The sequence below is a fragment of the Dysidea avara genome, chromosome 11, assembly GCF_963678975.1.
Source record: "Dysidea avara chromosome 11, odDysAvar1.4, whole genome shotgun sequence".
Lineage (NCBI taxonomy): Eukaryota > Metazoa > Porifera > Demospongiae > Dictyoceratida > Dysideidae > Dysidea > Dysidea avara.
The window spans coordinates 21,377,099-21,399,426 of NC_089282.1; the positions used below are offsets into that span (position 1 = coordinate 21,377,099).

The 22,328-nt window shown below is 39.1% G+C and overlaps 1 protein-coding gene and 1 long non-coding RNA gene across 2 annotated transcripts in view; one reads left to right on the plus strand and one right to left on the minus strand.

Annotated features, from left to right (window-relative positions):
* Window positions 1–22,328, minus strand: part of LOC136238728 (uncharacterized) — a 124,777-nt gene that overhangs the window by 76,085 nt on the left and 26,364 nt on the right. The window lies entirely within an intron of this gene.
* On the plus strand, window positions 18,428–21,228 carry LOC136238873 (von Willebrand factor A domain-containing protein 5A-like). Its single transcript, XM_066029501.1, has 3 exons — window positions 18,428–19,752; window positions 19,802–19,916; window positions 20,031–21,228. Exons 1-3 carry the CDS (start codon window positions 18,566–18,568, stop codon window positions 21,099–21,101), a joined length of 2,373 nt encoding a protein of 790 aa, XP_065885573.1. The 5' UTR covers window positions 18,428–18,565; the 3' UTR covers window positions 21,102–21,228.

Consider the following 22,328-nt stretch of genomic DNA (forward strand, 5'->3'; position numbering starts at 1 on the left):
ACCTATTATACAATTGGAGCAGTCAGAAAATCTGAGGGTCACACTGAGGCATGTTCACTTCAATAAGACTATTAATATGTGAATTTTATTGATTACAATGCTTAAATACTGATTACACGTGATAATACATTGGCTGATTGTATTATTAGAGTAAGTGACTGCTCTATTAGAGTATTTATATCTGGCTAATATCCTGGACATTTTGAAGAGAAACTTTTGACAATTTTAAGACTTGGGGATAGTAAAAATTCCATTTAAGTGGGTCTGGATTGTGTATATGTGTGCTGGGTGCAGTAGGTAGGCTGTTACTGTCAGAGAAGCCTAAATGCAATGTAGATAATCGGGCAAAAATTAAGGTACAGTCATTGTGCATGTATCTATTTACTATTGAACGGTAGCTGATGTTCTCAATGCTCATAACAATAGCTTTGAATTCGATATAGGTAACTATTTGATTTGTACGAGCTTCACATATGGCCGAATTTAAGATTGCTCGACAGAGGTGACTTTTGAGCTTTGTAATTCACAGCCAATAAGGACCAAGCCAAATATCTGCATATATTTGGAGAGTATAAGAGTTGCTCTTTCATATCAAACACAGAAAGACTTGATCAGCTTCAAGCATTACGAGCAGTGTCATTCGACCGATAATACATATTTTTGTCCGAGAATTGAGAACATTCGGACAGGTCACTTTTGCAGCTCCTGCAGCCAGACAAAGAAAGCTGTAGTTCTGAAATTTTGCATGCAAGAGTTTATGGCCTAGACCTCTCCAAAGGGAAAACCAGCTGAGCTGACTGCCCAGTACCTAATCTTAAAAAGTCTTAAATCTTAAAGGCATAGCAAGCCGAGCAGAAATTTTCCTTGCGGGTTTAAAGAAAAATCGCGTCCGAACCTATGGTGGTTGAACATTGGTGGCTTACTCTATATGGCAATACTTAATTCAGGTACACATGCAATTTTCTTGAAAATGCTCTCAGATTCAATCTTGAAAATTTCAAAAATTTCCACGTTCAACATTATTATTCTAACATGCACCTATTCAGTGTTGTGCAATTGTGAGAGGGGTGCATCATGTACTTGGTTGTCTGTACCTACCCAAACATTTCGATTAGCAAAATGCTTTAGAGAGCCATACCTATAATCTAAAGGCAGTATATGAAATATCTACAGGCAGAAAATATTATGAATTTTATGTGGAAATGTTTCAAATTGCAGTATTTTAGCATCTATTTTTCAAAACTTTCCTGGGGGGGCATGCCCCCAGACCCCCCCTAGTTCCAGCATGCTTCGCATGTTGGGAAGTGCGCTTTGCACACCTCTGCCCAAGAGATTAGTACCTTGAGTTAGCCCCCCCCTTTATAAATCCTAGATCCGCCCCTGGGTGGAGGTACATAAAACTCAAGGTCATAATCTTCATCAAGTCCATAATCTTCTCTAAGGTATTTATAAGAGCATTGTTCCTCAAGGCTTCAGCGCAGAACATACTCTTGCTTTCCTCTTTCTTAATCATTCCCGTATGCATCCACCTCTTAATTACGTGTGCCACTGCGATGGCCAACATCTGGGCCACACAGTTGTAATTGAATTGTTGCCTTCAATGTTGTAGGGCAGCACCGATTCTAGTATCGGTATTGGGCCGATACTGCTGTTTTCATGAAGTATCAGAATCGGCCATTATATTGTTGCAGATACCGATTCTTATCACGTGCGAGAATAAAATAACGTTTGTTTGTACTTGCTTATTTTACTAGCACAGTGGACGCCTAAAAGCATCAAGTGTAACACTAATAACTACCAGCAAAATTACTGATCTATGCTGAAACCTACGTGTGAAAACGTTTTACTGAGAAAAAGATCAATATACTCTAATAGAACAGTCAATAACTCTAATAGAGCAATCAGGTAGCTAGAAGTGATTGGAATATTTTGATTTTGTAAGCACCATTATGATATTATCTACACTTCTCCACAAAAAATACTGGAATATCCACTGGTTTGCATTTCAGTGACTTCCTTCTTTGTAAATCTTGATTGGCTACTTCATTATAAACATGAACCATACTGAAAACGTGTACAAGAATACCATGAAATGCACTAATAAATGTGTGCACTATGAAGTAGCTACTTTAAGGTACTTGGTATTGGTACTTGTATTTGCAGATACTTCCCAGCTGAGTACTTGGTATTTGAAGTATCGGTAAAAAGTGGAATCGGTGCAGCCCTACAATGTTGGAGGAGTTAGAGTTGCATGGTCGTTATGAAGGCTGACCAGTGAGTTAGTAAACAAGTGTTACCTTCCATACTGGTTTGCTGTATTGAACGATAGTGCTAGTCTGTTTATTTTACTTTGCATATATACATAATATTGATATAGACTATTTTGAGAACTAGTAAATTAAGGTAACTTGAGGGGCATTATACAAACCTTGTTTGATTAATTTATATAGTTACCTGTCTGTATGACAATGCACTGTTGCTACATATTGCACTTTGAAATAGCTTCATGGGTACCGGTAGTTCCATTCACCATTCATTGTTTTTGTTACACACTGTGGAGGAAAATCTTTAATAAATTAAGCTATAGCTCTGTGCTCCTGAAAAGCGTTGTTTAGTACATTTATACATCAGGCCATATAGGCACCACTTTACAGGATTTCTGAGCATAATCCAGAATGAAAGCTCAACTAATACAACTCTATCCCACTAGTACAATGTAAAAATCAAAGTAATCATACCCTCAAATTTTTAATCATCAATTGTCGAAGTATTAGAAGCCAAAATAAAAGAAATGAGTTATCTGCACTACTTTTACACTACAACATTGATATCGTCCTTGGAAATGAATCTCATATCGATTCAACATTTTTATCATCCGAAATCTTACCTAGCTCTTACAAAATTATCAGAAAAGACCGTTCATTGGGTGGTGGTGGCGTATTTATAGGTTTTAGAGACAGTATTATTATCTCAGAACTTTCAAATCCATCCAATGAAGCAGAAATGATCTGGGCGAAACTCCAAATCCCAAATAGCAAACCTTTGTGTCTGTGTTCATTTTATAGACCTCCTAATAACAATGTCACACCTATTACCATGTTAAATAACTTTCTTTCAAACATGTCCCATAATGAATCATCTCAAACACCGCAAATACTATTAGCAGGAGATTTCAATCTTCCTAGTATCTCTTGGATAGATGGTACAGGCCAAATCAGCCCTAATCCGACTTATGGTACTGATGTAAACCAGTCACTGTTAGAATCCGTAAACGAGTTTGGGTTAGATCAACTAGTTACTGAACCTACCCGTGGAGAAAACATCCTTGACCTAATCTTTTCATCACACCCTGAATCAGTCACTAATTTGGAGATCATTCCTGGTATCTCAGATCATGAAGCTGTGTACTGTGAACTAATGCTAAACAACAAACAAGAATCTGACGATATTGTGCACCCAATATTTCTTTATGACAGGGGTAACATGACTCAACTCAGATCTGATATTTCAACCTTTCAGGCTGAATTTCTTTCCTCTGACCCCTACTCTAATAGTGTTCAAGAAAACTGGGACAAATTCAAGCAGGCTATTAATAATGCAATAACTACTAATATACCTCAAACAATGTTTTACATCCACTTATAACATCAATGGCAATCCTATAAACACTTCCCATTTGCATAAAGACCTAGGTGTCCTGATTAGTGACAATCTCAATTGGAACGAACATCATGACTACATTCTAAAGAAAGCCTATAAGACTCTGGGACTTGTACGTAGAACCTTTTGTAAAACCATTGTGCCTTCGGTTACGCTCAAACTATATATATCCTTAGTAAGATCGCAGCTCCTATACTGTGCACCAGTGTGGCGACCTCATCTCTTAAAAGACATCTCCAAAATTGAACAACTTCAACGTAGGGCAACTAAATATATTTTACAAGACTTCTCCTCAGACTACAAAACACGGCTGACAAAACTCAATTTGCTTCCATTAATGTACATCTTTGAAATATCAGACATAATCTTTTTTGTCAACTCTCTGAAACATCCCACTCCAAGCTTCAATATCAACCTCTACATTTCATTCTCCCATAGTACTACAAGATCCAATTCAGTCAAGCTACACCACAACATATCCTTTACTAATAAAGAGCGTCATTTTTATTTCAACCGAATCTGTCGCCTTTGGAATTCCCTACCAATCATTGATATAAGTTTGCCTATAGAAACCATCAAAAGACGCATCAAATCTTTTCTCTGGAATCATTTTATCACAAACTTCAATTCTACTGACCCACACAAATATCATTATCTCTGTCCGTGTGGTAACTGTGTCAGCAATCATCTTGTCATGAACTTTGATCTCTTGTAGTTACATACTAATTAATTTATAATTAAATAAATAAGTAACTTACTGTAGTTAAGTAATTAATTTTTGTAACATACTCAGGCCACTAGCACAGGTTGCTAGTGGACCCTCAGCATGGACTAATATTGTTTTCATGAATGTATAACCACTGTATCTGTATGTAGTTGTACCCATGCTGAAAAGCCTTATAAATAAATAAATAAATAAATAAATGTCTAAACCTAATAAAGAATTACCATGGATAACTAGTAACATCAAGAAACAAATGAAACAACGTAAAAAATTATACAATAAGGCAAGACGTTTACAAACAGAAGAAGCATGGCATAACTACCGCAGCATAAAGAACAGCATAACTAATCTTATCCGTGAAGCTCATAGCAAGTATCAAAACAAGATGTTCTCTAATAATGGTAGTGTTAATTATAAGAAATTCTGGAGGTATGTCAAAACCATTCGTAAAGATACTCATGGAATTGCACCTCTTAAAGTGAAGGGTTCACTTGTGTACCATTCTAAAGACCAGGCTGAGATTCTCAACAAACAATTTCAATCTGTTTTTACTAAAGAAGACCTATTTTATATTCCTGAAAGCCCTGAACTTCCCATAACACCATTGCTTAATATACCAATCTCAGTTGATGGAGTTAAAAAGTTACTTTCTACCCTGGACTCCTCCAAATCGTGTGGCCCTGATAACATACCAGCTCGCATTCTTAAGCACTGTTGTGATGAAATAGCTCCAATCTTGACAGTAATATTCACTCAGTCCTTGAACTCTGGCAACCTACCAGAAGATTGGCTTACAGCCAATGTCACACCAACATTCAAAAAGGGAGATAGAGCCAATCCCAGTAACTATCGACCTATCTCCTTAACTTCCATATGTAGTAAACTGTTAGAACACATCCTCTACCACAGCATAATGGATCACTTGACTGCTTACCAAATACTTTGTGATAAACAGTACGGCTTCAGACCCAATCACTCTTGCGAGACCCAATTACTTAATATTGTAGAAGAAATCCAGCTATCACTGGATCATCACCATGCAGTTGACCTAGCGTTCATCGATTTCCGTAAAGCATTTGATACTGTACCACACCAACGCTTAATGAAGAAACTACACCATTATGGAATTCAAGGTAACATCTATAATTGGATATTCAGCTGGCTAACAAAGAGAACGCAAAGGGTAGTCATCAAGGGTCACAGTTCAACATCTATTCATGTTGATTCAGGAGTTCCACAGGGTACAGTCTTAGGCCCACTAATGTTTTTATTATACATCAATGACATTACTACCAACATCACATCCAGTGTCAGACTATTTGCAGATGACTGTGTACTATACCGTGTCATTCACTCAGAACAAGATCACCATCTTTTACAACAGGACTTAAACTACATCATCCAATGGACTAAGCGATGGCAGATGAGCCTAAATACCAACAAATGTGCTATACTCACCTGTTCTAGATCTACCTCACCACCTGAGTTCCAGTACTACATAGACAATGAAGCACTTACTCATACAAATCAGCATCTATATCTTGGAGTCCTATTCCACTCATCAATGTCATTCTCTCCACACATTAGCAACATCACTAGTAATGCAATAAAGTCACTAAACTTTGTGAGACGTAACTTAAATAATTGTGATGAATCAGTTAAATCCGCTGCCTACCTGGGACTAATTCGACCAAAACTAGAGTATGCATCCTCAGTCTGGGATCCTCACTTATCTAAAGATATCCAAGCCATTGAGAGGGTGCAGAGAATTGCTGCCAGATGGGTAAAATCTAACTACAACTGGGAAAACAGTTGTGACCAGCATGCTTTCAGAATTGCAATGGCCTGCATTGAACATTAGAAGACAAATTTCAAGGCTCTCTATCTTATACCAAGGACTACACAATTCAGTTTCACTAGAAATACCTACCTATATTACAGCCACTACCACCACACCCTTCACTAGATTTCAACATTATTTTCACTTCAATGTACCTACTGCTAGAACTAATTTTTATCATAATAGTTACTTTCCAAAATCCTTTCATGATTGGAATTTACTACCCATTTCTGCTATCGAAGCTGCTACTCTAGATAATTTTACTAATCAACTACGTGAGTTATTAATTGTATAACTATATTATCGTAACTTTTCTTTTTTCTTTCTATTGTAATATATGCACTATAACTCACTGATTGATTATAACTAGCAATTATATGTATGTACTGTATGCTGTAACTTATTATTTATAGTAATTGTAATCAACACATGCACTGTTTATTATTAGTAACTGTAACATACACAATGTAGCATACATACTTTAACTCATTGATTGTAATGTGTTCTGTGATTTACATCCTAGGCAAAACCAGCTGTGCTGCCTGCCTAGTAATTAATAATAAAGATAAAGATAAAGATATAGACTTTTATTTGAATAAGTTTATAGCTACAAAAATTCATATAAGAGATTAAAGTATTATTGCAGGGAAGCTCCAGGGAACTTGTCCATGATACCCTAATAGTGCATTTACACTAATAGAGTAGTCACCCTAATGCAACAGTCAAGCATATAATAGAATTATACGATAAATTGTTGAAACCACTCTCCTATTTAACTTCAGAAATCTAACTTCAAAATTTTCTGGGGTCATGTCCCCAGACCCCCTAGATTGGCATGCGTCACATGTTAGTGTGCTCTAATCACACTAAGGTATGCCTTCCTTTCTACATAATTTTCAACTTACAGTGCTATATAAATATCCAAATTGGAAACCAGTCATCAAAATTCCTAAATGGAACAGCCCCTGTAATATAAATTTTGTTGCAATATAAGGTTTGTCCTGCATCTAGTCTCACCGGCCAGATCTATATTTTGACATTTTGTTTGTCAATGTCAACTTAATCAAATAACAAAACAATGCAGTCTAGTTGGTGAAGACTTAATTAATGGACTCATGAATTCTGCCACCAAAAGTTTTTTTTGTAGTCTATGTTGCACATGTTACTATTGGAAATGACTCCAGAAACAATATGTATTCACAGTCCTTGTGTATGAGAAGGCTGATCTTTGGATGGTACTGTCTTGTTGATCGTGTTGTTGGTCTAATGACTCAGTAGTGCGCATTCCTCTTTCTCTGTGAATCTTACATACAAGAGATGTGAGCATTTTATTTGCTTTGGGAGGTAACAACCAGCTATAGAGTAAACTGAATGGTTACAAATTCAAGTCTTTTTCATGCATGGGGTGTTTGTGGTTCCAATGTAAATTGTGAAATATTGTATGCCAATGTAATATTCGGTCTATAGTATGGAGTTGTTCATTTTTCCATTCAATGAGACAAGTGCTATGTTAAACAATATTTACCTCTAAGCTTTATGATCCATATGCAACAATGATGTAGCACAGTATGGCCAAGTATTGGCTACTGCCATTTACAATTAATCACAAAACCATTGTACAAGCTGCTATAATAGAGCATCATCGCTACTTGCATATTATATTATACAAAAATTTTTTGAGTGCTAGAATGAGAACGTCTAGTAGGTTTAATTTAAGCAGCATTCACCATCCCTTACCAAATTGTCTGACATATATACAAGTGGAGTTATACTTACTCACACAAATTATACATCAAGAATAAAACAGTTATAATGCTTGTATATAGTCTAACTCAGTTGTGCCAAACTGTTCTATTAGAGTATTTGAATGCTGGAGTTGGTTTGATCTTACTAAGTGATAGAACATAGAATAATGGGGCTTCAGCTCACATATTTATGTAGAGAGTTCGACTATGTCACAAGTCACTCTGTCTATGTTACAAGTCACCCTGCACTTATGTAGGGAGTTCGATTAGTAGTACATTACAAATTAGCTACTATAGATAGTTCAGCTACAAAGCAGTCACCCTGGTGAACATTCAGCCATGTAAAAAGGAACCTTGTAGTCGTTGTAGATATAAATTATAGTTTACACCCTGTAGCAAGTCACCCTACTAGCTACGAGATAATCAGTTATAAATATACAAATATTTAACAATACACAAAGGTATACATACAAATGCATAGAAATTCTTTGTCTTGTTCAAAAATTCCTGTATTAAAGAAAAAACAAAACAAGTTAAAAGGAAGCCCCATGCCAGCTCATGGTCAGCTTTGTGGCTTGCAATTACAAAAAGAAGTGATTATAGCATCTAAATCAAAACAGCCAAGCTGTGAAAAGGGTGTGGCCCTAAAGATGCCAGAGTGAAAAAGATGTGAAATCAAAAGTAACAGCGAAGAGATGGGTGTGATGGTATATAGGGTATAATGGCAAGACTACAATTCAGGTGTCGAATCCTAGCTATAGTAAAATTTGGAAGGGGCAACACAAATTGTTGTAATTAATATTAACTTATCATCACAGCCATTTATTGGCCACCACTTTTGATTTCTCACACTGGTCTTTTTGGGGGCCTTTTCACTTTTTCTTTTTATTTTCATTGCTTTACAGATACACACATGGAATTGTGAAGATGGTGGGGTACAAAGAAGATAGGATAGTATAATTGAAAAGTGATCTGAAGGACAAATGGCAATCAATGTCAATAACCTATAAAAACTACTTATTTAACTACAGCTTAAAATTAATTACAATAAACCATAGTTACAAAGGTAAGGGAGCTTAGCACAATTACAACAAGGACATCAGAAAACTTAAATAATGGTTGAATGTTCCACAACAGCAGATATATCATTTATGAAATTGAAGAGAGTAATGGGCTGTATATGCTGTTTTGTGGAATGCCAGACTTAACAGGTAGGATATTGGAAAAGCAGCCATTAACAGATACATACTGGTAGTGAGAAGTCAAATATGAATGAAACCAAGACCATACATTACCAATGATCCGATAGCTTTGATAATAATTTATTGTGTGGCACACTGTCAAAGGCTTTAGAGAAGTCAAAATGAATGCAGTCTTTTTGAGGAACAATGATCATTCAAAATAAAGCAGTAATATTGCTGTAATGTGGACATGTTTCTACAAAATCCGGACTGTTGGTGTGGTATATGATCTGAATTAGCTTGTAATATTTAGTACGAGCTGTTCGACGACCTTTGAAACATCACTTATTTATCACCTGCTTTTAATTATTGCTCCACTGATCTGAATACACCTGTCCATGTTTAGAGGAGGGAGAAAAGGAAATGTAATGGTTGAACCATAGAAGCTGCACAATTCTTTAATACTGAAGGGCCAATATTATCTACACGGACATTTAGTACTTCAAATACTTCGTTCAAATTAATTGATATATCAGATATTAAGCTGATTAATTCAGGTAGCATAGGTACGTAAGTCAGCAGCACCATCAGTAAACATGGAGAGAAAGTAGTGGTTGACAGCTTGGCTATTTTAATGTTATGAATTTTGTTAACAAAGACCAGTGGAATCATGCATCCTCACAGGCAAAGACATTTTCAGCTTCAAATAACCTCTAATCTACGCATACTGCAGTTACCTAAACAGCAGAAAGTAATTTTAGTTTTGGTGAGCTGACATAGGCTAGCAAATATTAATTATTTGTTGCTTTTTTTTTAACAGGAGCTTTCAATTGATAGAAAAGTAGTGCCTCTACAGGAGGCTTTTCGAACCTCTTCCAAATTCTTAATCAGTTGGTACATAATGTATCAAAGGATATTCCCTGCATTTACAACCTACCTCCCCTCCCCTCCCCTCCCTTTTCCCCCCCTCACTCACTCATGCACGCACGCACTCACACACACACTACAGTATAATTAAATATTAAATTTACCATGATGATGTAGTTTCACGCTATTGCAGTGCTAGGGCATGAATTTTGCCTTTGTGGACATTATTAAGATTATAGGCAAGTAAAAATCTGATCAGTTTACCAAGGTCAATCCCTAACTATAAGCACTGCTATTTAAGGCTCCTTGCATGGACATTATTTTGTTGAATGGTTAGCTTTAATCTGGCCTTTTTAAAATGGGACTGATAGCTAATGACCATACCACTTTTTAGCTATCCGTGCCTTTCGTGACTATTTTATTGTTACACACATGCATGCCAATGATGCCATTATTACAACATAATCTTGTCATATGCATATACCAACAGTGATTGGATATTCTGATCTCCACACCTCACTATAATTATTACACCACTGTAGCAGTACTGAGATTTAAAAAAAAAATCACATGAGATCACATGACTCCACAATTTAAATTTAATAATTGCATACATTATCAGTTAAACTGAAATGAATTAGGCCATTTGAGTTCATTGGTATGCGCAACATTCCTGTCCTATGAAAATATTCGGCATGCTGTATTGCAAACACAAAAATCAGTACATTTCACATCATATGTGACCAGATTTTACAAAACCGATCCAAATCGCACATCAGGCAAAATCAAACTAACACCACCAGTGGATAGCTACACTATCGTACTACTAGTTTTGACCCTCAGTACTACTCAAACTACTCGAGGCTGGTTTTAACAGACGTCTTTTCTGGGTGGTGTGGAGTGCTCAAATGGCGGTTTCAGGCCTTGTGAAGGACCTGGCTTGGCAAGAATCAGTGGTTTACTGGTGGACAGCTTTATAATGTTGGCCAGACGTTTTCTCTGTTGATTTTGCTACACATCAGCCACTAAGGAGCCAGCACAGCCCTGTAATCTCGTGCCTGGACTCCAATCGTGGTCTGCCTCCATTTTGAGGTCTATCTCTTGCCCTCCCCACCACCCCAGGGGCGGATCCAGAGTTTGGAAAGAGGGGGGGCACCTTTCTGAAAAACAGTTGAAGATCAAAAAAAGTTGCTGAAAACCAGTCGAAGACCAAACAAAAAAAAAAAAAAAAAAAAAAAAAAGGTCACAATAATAGCTAGTTATCCTTACCAACTATATCACGTCTGTTATGTAAAATAAAATCCTATTTATAGCTTCATAAGTAAGCTACACTGCCTCATGAACATTGTGACTGCTTTATTAGAGTAATTGACTGCTCTATTAGAGTATCTCGATCTTGTATGCAATTTCTTGAAGGGGGGGGAGCATTTGCCCCAAATGCCCCATCCTGGATCCGCCACTGCACCCCCCACCCCTTTGTGAGCACTCGTGATACTACTTCGCTCGTCCAACTGCTCAGATTTTCTATCTTATTTGGCGGGAAACTCTACAACCAGCTACAAGTACTGGACGTGGCCTGAAAGGTAACAGATTGATGCATCTTTTGTGTAAATTTCATACGCATGCTTGCTATCCTTGGAGAGTTATGCTGGCTTCAATTCTTTAAAACTGTTTATCTCGAAACTTCTAATGTACGATTTGGATCGTTTTTCCAAAATCCAGTCACATATGCATATTGCATACACTGATACACACGCATCCTCAGCTGCTATGCTAGCCTACTCAGTGAACCAATACTGGGGCATCTGTCCATTTCTCGGGTATAGCACAGGCAAATCCTCCTGGGGCAGGACTAGGTACGTAACTTGTAGGAGCCTGTGCCATGTCTAGCAGGTGAAAGTGTGGGTATATGTATCCAAAGTCCCACTTGAGCACTATGCGAGACATGACAGTTGTTTCCCCAGTTTAGGCCACTCCAAATAAATTCTCTGTTTCCCGTCCACCGCTGTCACAGTGATATATGTTTCCCCGGGTAATGTGTTTCCCGCACACATATCCCTAGGGATCCGTGTTTCCCCGCACACATATCACTAGGGATCCGTGTTTCCCACCAAAAGCTGTCAGTGATATGTGTTTCCCGTAGCGATTTTTTAAATATTTCACCGCACACACATATCCCTAGGGATTCGTGTTTCCCCGCACATATATCACCAGGGATCCGTGTTTCCAACTCAGATATAGCCGTTGTGCAGTAACTCCAAGGTCTATATGGCTAGTTGCAAACAGTACGCGATCCAACCATTCAGTAGATATATTGCTATCTAGCTAATAGACACCCATGCATATTGCATGTATTTAGCTATAGTTAGCTAACTAGCTAACTAGCTACTATATAAGCTAATACAATAATTATACTAGCTAGCTATACTAATAATCAGAACTATAGTCATTTAAAATAAACTTTGTTGCTCTTCTCTGGACCTGCTCAATAAGTGTGATGTCCTTGACAGGGGCGGATATAGGATTTATAAAAGGGGGGACTAACTCAAGGTACTAATCTCTTGGGTAGAGGTGTACAAAGCACACTTCCCAGCATGCAAAGCATGCTGGAACTAGGGAGTCTGGGGGCATGCTGGAACTAGGGAGTCTGGGGGCATGCCCCCCAGGAAATTTTGAAAAATAGATGCTAAAATACTGCAATTTGGAGACATTCCCACATAAAATTCATAATATTTTCTGCCTGTAGATTATATATACTGCCTTTAGATTATAGGTATGGCTCTCTGAAGTATTTTGCTAATGGAAAAGTTTGGGTAGGTACAGACAACCAAGTACATGATGCACCCCTCCCACAATTGCACAACACTGAATAGGTGCATGTTAGAATAATGTTGAAAGTGGAAAATTTTGAAATTTGAACAATACAAGATTGAATCTGCAGCATTTTCAATGGAAATTGTGTACCTGAATTAAGTATTGCCTCACATATTAACTACACAAGTGGATGAATGAAGCCCTTTAAACAGACCAATGCACTTCATTGTATGTATAGGTGCAGGCAGATTCAGAAAAATTTCATAACAGAACCAACTACATCTTTCCAGTGAATGTTCTATTAGAATAGTTAGCTGATTGCTCTATTAGAGTATCTCGATCTTGTACACCTCCAATGCTGATCCAGGTTCTTGTCGCATAAACTTTAGCATAAATCCACTGATAATACCTTGGAAAGATGTTTATAAGGTGGTTTTATGAGTATTTGTATTATTATAGTGATCATATAATTATGCTAAGACAAAATTTCATTATGATTTTCAGCATATTGATCAAGTAAAGCCTAAATATGAAGGGGAGCTTCAGCCCCCAAAGCCCTCCCCCCCCGGATCCGCCCCTGCTTGATATGGTTAGGTTTCCAAATCACTGAACACCATATAACTTGCGATCTCACTAAGGAAATATACAAAGTTCTCTTGGCTGTCACTGTTTGATGCTTGCTAAAGCTGCGATGGAGCAGTCCTAGCATTCTGTAGGTCTTAGGGATTATGTTTTTGTAGTGTTGATCCTAAGATAGGTCTGATGACATTATAATACCGAGATCTTTATGTGAACTATTTGTTAAAACCTGTGTGTCAGCTATTTTGTAATTATAGTGATGACTTTTGCATTAATATAGGTGGACACTCTTTTATGGATTAAAGAACATATTATTTCTCGTACTCCACAAAGTTGCTGAGTCTAAATCATTTTGAAACAGTGAAATATCTAACAGTATTATAAATCTTGGTGTCGTCAATGAATAGTAAAGTTTTACTGATGGTAACACAAGATGGTAAATCATTCATGTAAATAATGAAGTGTATAGGGGTCCCAAAATACTCCCTTGGGGAACCCCAGATAGAACCGGCAAAGGGGTAGATAATGACTGACTGCATGCCAAAGCTGTAGCTACATTGATTAGTTATACATAGCTGCAACCACATGATTTACTCTATATAGCTAGAGATAGTATTTTATTGTATACATGTATTTGTAGCTACTGTTTTATTAAACTGATGCTATAGCTACATAGCCAAATCACAGCACAGTTTAGCAGTTATAGTTGAATACCAGTGAATGGCTTGATTTCCTCCATCAACATGTATACTTATAATATCTATCTAGTTGTATAGGTATGGCTAGCTATGATTATTAAAAGTGCATGCGCGCCTATGCTAACACTACGTACGTTGCACATGACTTTATAAAGGGGAAACATATTACCCGGGGAAACCAGGGCAGTAGCCAGACTTTTATCTGGGTAGGTTCTTTTAGAAGAAAAGTGGACCTTTTTTGAGGCCCTTTTTATATGGATTACATTATGGTGTGTGAAGCACACCCAGCATGTGAAGCACACCCAGCATGTGAAGCACACCCAGCATGTGAAGCACACCCAGCATGTGAAGCACACCCAGCATGTGAAGCACACCCAGCATGTGAAGCACACTCAGCATGTGAAGCACACCCAGCATGTGAAGCACACCCAGCATGTGAAGCACACCCAGCATGTGAAGCACACCCAGCATGTGAAGCACACCCAGCATGTGAAGCACACCCAGCATGTGAAGCACACCCAGCATGTGAAGCACACCCAGCATGTGAAGCACACCCAGCATGTGAAGCACACCCAGCATGTGAAGCACACCCAGCATGTGAAGCACACCCAGCATGTGAAGCACACCCAGCATGTGAAGCACACCCAGCATGTGAAGCACACCCAGCATGTGAAGCACACCCAGCATGTGAAGCACACCCAGCATGTGAAGCACACCCAGCATGTGAAGCACACCCAGCATGTGAAGCACACCCAGCATGTGAAGCACACCCAGCATGTGAAGCACACCCAGCATGTGAAGCACACCCAGCATGTGAAGCACACCCAGCATGTGAAGCACACCCAGCATGTGAAGCACACCCAGCATGTGAAGCACACCCAGCATGTGAAGCACACCCAGCATGTGAAGCACACCCAGCATGTGAAGCACACCCAGCATGTGAAGCACACCCAGCATGCGAAGCACACCCAGCATGTGAAGCACACCCAGCATGTGAAGCACACCCAGCATGTGAAGCACACCCAGCATGTGAAGCACACCCAGCATGTGAAGCACACCCAGCATGTGAAGCACACCCAGCATGTGAAGCACACCCAGCATGTGAAGCACACCCAGCATGTGAAGCACACCCAGCATGTGAAGCACACCCAGCATGTGAAGCACACCCAGCATGCGAAGCATGCTGAAACTAGGGGGGTCTGGGGGCATGCCCCCCCCAGGAAATTTCTTGAAAATAGACACTAAAAGGTTGAATTTAGTGGCATTTCAGTCAATAAAAATAACAATTTTTAGGTAGGCTTAAGACCAGCTATTTGGATGACATCTGGGAAATATCTCTACTATACTACTGTAATTATACCATCTGTGTCTATAATATATTGGAATGTCACAGTGAATAAGAATGGGAAAGATTGAGCGCTCTGTTGGATCGTGCATTGAAGCATGGATGCTATTTATGGGCTCTGCATGGGGGGGCTTGCCCACCAAAATTTTTATATTATGAAAGTTCTAGTTAAGGCAACAAACATGGTTTTGTAAATAAATTAAGTAATTACATACAGATTTTAGAAGAAAACATAATTGTGACCGTTCTATTAGAGTGATTGTTCTATTAGGGTGGTTGACTGCTCTATTAGAGTATCTCGATCTTGCATTGCATTACAAGCACTGAATGAGCCAGCTACTCGGAGCACTTAATTTAGCTTCTTATTAGTGGTGTTTATTAAACTGGAGCTAATGGACTTTTGCTACTGAAAATTTGGACTTGTATACTAAAAATGTGGACCTTTTTGCTAAAATTGTGGACCTTTTTACTGAAATTGTGGACCTTTTTCCCAAGAGGGCGGTTCTTCCGAACCCCCCGAACCCCCCCTGGCTACGGGCCTGGGGAAACACATATCACTGTGACTTGTAGGTCGCTAGCGAGTTAGTGATATGTGTGCGGGGAAACACGGATCCCTAGGGATATGTGTGCGGGAAACACGTTACCCGGGGAAACATATATCACTGTGACACCGCCCTCATCTGGTTACTGCAGTGCTGGTCACTGTAAAGTGCTAATAATAATAATAATAATAATAATAATATTGCCAGCTCTAAATATTCCATTATTCCGTATTCTTCCATTGTTTTTCGGTTATTCTTGCATACTGATAGACTCAGTAAAAGCTATCTTGAAACAGTGTCAGCTCACGTGTCAGCAGTGCTATCAAGTCAGCACAAACGTCGCGTTTGTGTTATTTTCAACTTACTAAGGAAGGAACAAGCTTAAGCGTGCTTTTATGCAGCCTTTTTGGCTGTTCCAGGCAAATAATGGCTTGAAAGGCTAGCCAATCTTATAATGAAATAATTGAAATGGACCGCCCGCCCGCATGCGAATATGCCAGTGTCCAGGACCGGAAACAGAGAATTTATTTGGAGTGGCCTTATACCAGGCCACCATGCGGGTCCCCATTTAAACAGCTGGGTTGACCAGAGCAATGTGAGCAAAGTTTCTTGCTTAAGGAAACAACAGCAATGAAACACTAGCAACAACACCAATTTGGTGTAACTGGGCATTCAACCTAGAACCTTTCAATTACCAGGCCGATGCTCTTGCCTCTCTGTCTCTGTCTCTCACACATACACACACACATATACACACACACACACACTTGTCTTGTCTTGACACTGCCAGTTCGGGTCACGCGTTCCTCCACCACAGCGGAGGAAGCAAGAACTTGTTGTCACACTGGTGGAACACACTTCTTTAGGTGGACTTTCAGGCCCCCAGCACTCTTCATCCATCGATGACAATATTGGCACTGAACAACTCCACACTGCTCAAAGATGGGCTTAGCTCTTTCTGTTAAACACTTGTCTTTTCAGATCTCCAGGCCTCCTAAAACTTCTGCCACAATCATTACAAAGAATAGATTGTTCATGGGGAAAACTGAGTGTAGAATGTTCACTTGTCTTACATTTATGTACAGCTAATCCTCCTCTACTCCTGAATCAGTATTCACATCTCTGACATTGAATTGCATCAGACTGTTCCTCTATAGGTAGCTGTAGTTCTGCAGTACATTTGTGACGAGCCTTACCACCCTCAGTCCTAAAATACCTCTGACATATTGCACACTGCACAGTCCACATCTGAGCTGCACGTAGGTATTCCTGCTCATCATCGTCTACAAATTGAAGATACAGTTGTCACCACTGCTTCCTATCTCTTGCTTTATCATACCAACAGCCATCACTAATTCCAAGAGATTGCAAATATGACTTCAACACATCTCTTCATCTTCTCTTGGGTCCATGAAATGGCTGCACTTGAGGTAGCCACCCAAACAAACAAACTCATGGCAAACGATGATCATCCATTTTCGCCACATGTCCTAGCCACTCCAATCGATGTCTTCTCAACTTGGAGGCTATAGTCTCTACATCACCCCATCGTCTTCTTATTGTGGCTGATGATATGTGCTCCTCCCATTGTTGTCTGTTAGAAATACCCAACATCGTTTTGATGCACATGTGGTGAAAGCCATCCAATTGTTTCAAATGACGACGAAGTGGTGTCCAACATTCACTGCCATACAAAAGGGTGGATAGTACACATGCCTGATACACATGACATTTAGTTTTGATGGACAACTGATGGTCAGTAAAATCAGTTCACACACACACACACACACACACACACACACACACACACACACACACACACACACACACACACACACACACACACACACACACACACACACACACATGCACGCACACATACACAAATCACAGCACAGCAAAGAAAGCAAACAGTACTGAAACTTTTCCTTGATAAAAAGTATTATTCAATTACCTTAATCTACAGTTAACATTGTACATGCCATTGCTACAGAAGCCACAGGGCAACTGGACAAGGCTATAAAGTCACAAATCGGTAATCATAATAAAATCTGTCTATGTGTGTCTTAAACATATATTTATATGATGGTTGTAAAACTCACAAATTTGAGTATAAAAACAATGTCTTTAGATTGCCATTAATTCATTGAATATGTCAGTGTAATGTTATCAAAATCATTTAGTGAAAAAATTTCATTAAATGTGCTACATGCAATGCATAAATAACTACAGCAGCATGGATAACCAAATAGTAGCGTGCTTCAGCTTTCAGATCACTAGAGTCACTGTACGTTCATGCGTATATCAGTCACATCTAAACAGTGGCATGTTGTCTGGAACTGTATCATTGTCAATCCCACTTGTGCACTTACAGTAGGTGCACATAATTCTAAGTGAGGGCGCGCGCGCCTACCACAAAGCGGTCACCGGAAATGCACTCAAAGCCCGAGGTCACGATTATTGTTATTGGTTGAAGCAAGGGCCTTGGGTTGAAGTATTCTCGGGTTGGGTTACTTTGTTTAGAAATCGACGGTTTAGTCTCTGCTGACAAGAAGAGGGTCAGGTTAGAAATGGAGGGTTTAGTCTCTGCTGACAAGAAAACGGTTCTTCCACTCAAGGATATTTCAGTACAGGTAAAGGTGAAAGGTTATCTGGTTGGAGTCTCGTCCACTCTAAACTACTCCAATGACACGAGTAATCCTCTGGAAGTGACGTTCCGATTTCCTCTGGAGGAATCATTTGCTGTGGTGGGGTTGGAAGCGATCATTGATGGTAGGAAAGTGAAGGCCACAGTGCAAGAGAAAAAGAAGGCGAGGGATATGTATGACGATGCGATCACTAGTGGATTATCTGCAGCATATGCTGAAGAGAAGACTGGAGATATCTTTAGCTTAAGTCTGGGTAACCTTCCATCAGGAAGTGAGGCGGAGATCAAGCTTAGAATGGTTGGAGAACTACCAATCGAGGCAGATGGACGAGTGAGGTTTACTTTACCATCAGTGTTAAAACCACGCTACACTCCAGAAGGATCAAGTGATCCACTAGCTGCTACACAGAACCCTAGTGTAAAGCAGGCATCTGTTGCTGGAGTGTTCAAGTTTCAATTGTGCATAGACGGAGCCAAGAGAGTTGCTGAAGTGTCTTCACCTACTCATCAGCTAAAGACAGAAGAAGCAATGGACTTTGTGAATGTATGCATAGCTGGGGAGGGTCCTGTAAGAGGAGATGTTACAATATTGATTGGATACAAAGATCCTCATGAGCCGATGGCAATGGTAGAAGCAGCAATAGAGGGGAGTAAAACTAAAGAGATGAAGAGTAAAGCAGTGATGCTAACATTTTTTCCAAAGTTTTCTGGCTTAGAGGAGGCAGCTTGTGAGTTCATCTTTGTAGTTGATCGCAGTGGTAGCATGGGAGGTTCTTACATTAAGAGTGCTTCAGAAACGCTAGTGTTGTTTCTAAAGAGTATTCCACAAGGTTGTTTCTTCAACATTATCAGTTTTGGATCTCGGTATGAATCATTCTTTCCATCAAGTACATCCTATAACCAGGAGACAATGGAGAAAGCTACTCAGTTTGCTCAGGAGCTGAGGGCCGATATGGGTGGTACAGAACTCCTTACTCCACTACAGTACATATTCAAACAACAATCAAAGTCATCAGGTCTCCCCCGACAAGTGTTCATTTTGACAGATGGTTCTGTTAGCAACACAAGTAGTGTGATCAGTGAAGTGAGGAAGAACTGTCACAGTACAAGGTGTGTGGTGAATGTGATATAGTAGTAATGTGATGATAAGTTGTTGTAGGTGTTTCACATTTGGTATTGGATCAGGAGCATCAAGTGCTCTAGTGAGGGGTATTGCTCGAGCTGGTAATGGATCAGCAGAATTTATTGCTGATAATGAAAGAATGCAGTCAAAGGTGTGTAGCTTTTTTTGATATAATAACAATGAGAAAACATACAAATATGAAACTTGATCTGAAGTATCTAGGTTATCTGTTTAATTTTATGAGTGTATTTTTCTTCACTTATAGGTAATTCGCAGTCTCAAAAAAGCACTACAACCTTCAGCTAGTAGCCTCACTGTCACATTTGATCTTCCTGGTAGCTATGAGGTGAAGGTGGTACCAGATAAGATTCCCAGTATCTACAATGGCGAGAAGACTGTTATTTATGGTCTTCTGATGGACAAATCAGGTGGCAAAGGAAGAGATGGGTTGATGTGCAAAGCAATGTTGAGTGGTGATATACTTGGAAAGAAGTTTAAATTTGAAATTCCATTTAATTTGCCAGAACAACAGGCAGAGGAACATGCATCAATAATTCACCAGTTAGTAGCAAAGGTGATGATCCAGGAGTGGCAGGATGATGGGGAGCCATACGAGGAGAGACACAAGAAGGAGATCATAGAATTGAGCTGTGATGCGAGTGTGGTGTCCAGGTATACTGCTTATATAGCAGTGGATGAAGCCCAGAACAAACCAATATCAGGAAGTATGCAGAGCTATGAACTGACTGCTAGTGGGCCAGGGAGAAGTCGTATGGCTCGTGGCTTTGGTGGAGGTGGACGGGGAGGACTGAGAAATAAGAATGCAAGAGCATGTTCTGCACCGAAGCCTGGAGGAGCCATGTTGCTTAATATGTCTAAGTCTAAAAAAGCAGCGCCCAAAAAGAAAGCTGGTAAGGCTAAAGATTATGAACTTGAAGAAGATGATGACTCCGACACAGATGAGCTTTCTTTACCTCCACCATCAAAATCTTCAGCTTCATCAGCCCCACCCCCTCCCAAACAGTCTGATCCCAGCTTTATTGTTAGCCTACAACAATTTGATGGTTCATGGCTACTGAATGATAAGTTAGCTGGTGTTGTGTCCAAGTCAGTTGAGGAGCTGAAGAGTTCTTGTCCAGTTTCCTGTGATGTCACCATGATAGCCAACATCTGGGCCACACTAGTTGTGATTGAGTTGTTGAAGAAGAAGTATCCTTTAATGTTGGAGGAGTTAGAGTTGGTCATTATGAAGGCTGAGCAGTGGGTTGGTAAACAAGTGTTACCTTCTGGTGTAGACCTTGCTGTACTGAAGGATAGTGCTAGTAAAATAGTGTGAACAAATGCTACTCCGCATACTTGTTTTATTTTGCATATGTGTATCTAAATAAGAGTTCAACTATATAGTACTTGGAAGTAAATTAATCAAGAGAAAACTTAGAAGTATACTTTGGCATAATATAATATTATTGTATTCATTAGCATACTATTTGAATACATTCGTGTAATAAGCTGTGATAAGATGGATAAAGCCAGCCTAAAAGCTTGGAGATTGTGAACAAAGTGGCATATTCATACTGAAAAATTCTATTTCAGAAGAGATAGAAATAGCTCTGGTGCTTTACCTTACTGCCCCCAACAAAGATTTCGGTGCTTAGCTATTCATGCTTAAAGAATAATCGGTAATATTGTGTTCACAACTGTTCAAATAGTAAAATTGTTATTTGTATATAGCACTAATTGAGATAACTTGAATTGAAGGGTATTTATAACACAATAACAATATATGTTTAACCTGTGTGCAACAGGACTCCAACCAAGATTAGTGAGCATGTCAAATGAGTATAGGTAGCTCTTTTAATACAAATCCAGCAGACCGCCTTTGCACAGGCTCTAGGGCTTAAATGTTTTTGTTTTTGTTTTTTTTTCTTGGTGTACAGTGATCAAATGATTGATGCGTAGTCAAGAATGGATCTTACTGTACTTTGGTAACAGGTGGATTAGTCACTGAAGGAAACTTGTTCATTCCATGTTAGTCATTGGTCTATGCTATAACCCCTCGGTATTTAGCAAGAGGTACTGTACTTTTTTAATCTTTTCATTTTGTATGCATGCATGCAGTAAGATATGTGGATGTGGTATAGTGACTCTAAGAAACTTGCATTTGGAAGGGTAAATATCATGTTCTACTTATTAGCCCATTGTCTTAGGATGTTTAAATTGGCTTGTAACTGGCAGCATTTATCTGATGTAGTGGACATTCAACTATCAGCAAGAATTCATCCTTTGGAGACAAAATAGGGATGGTGGTTCACATTACCACCATAGTGATCTCTTCTTGTTTCATGGTTTTTTCAACGACCCCTATATACCGTATAGCGGGTTATTTTCGAAACAGAAATTTTCGTACAAGAAGCAAAATATGAATTTCGAAAGATTTTAATTTCGAAGAGTGCATATTTCGAAGTCTGGATGGATTTCAAATAAACGGAAAATCGTGTCATAAATTATGAAGATGCGTGAATGTTTGCCGAAAACTGACTTACTGATGCAATAATCCCCATTC

Coding starts and splice junctions, on each gene's coding strand:
- LOC136238873 (XM_066029501.1), top strand. CDS start 18,566: ATGGAGGGTTTAGTCTCTGCTGACAAGAAAACGGTTCTTCCACTCAAG. Junction 19,753..19,801: donor AAGAACTGTCACAGTACAAG/GTGTGTGGTGAA, acceptor AAGTTGTTGTAG/GTGTTTCACATTTGGTATTG. Junction 19,917..20,030: donor ATGAAAGAATGCAGTCAAAG/GTGTGTAGCTTT, acceptor CTTCACTTATAG/GTAATTCGCAGTCTCAAAAA.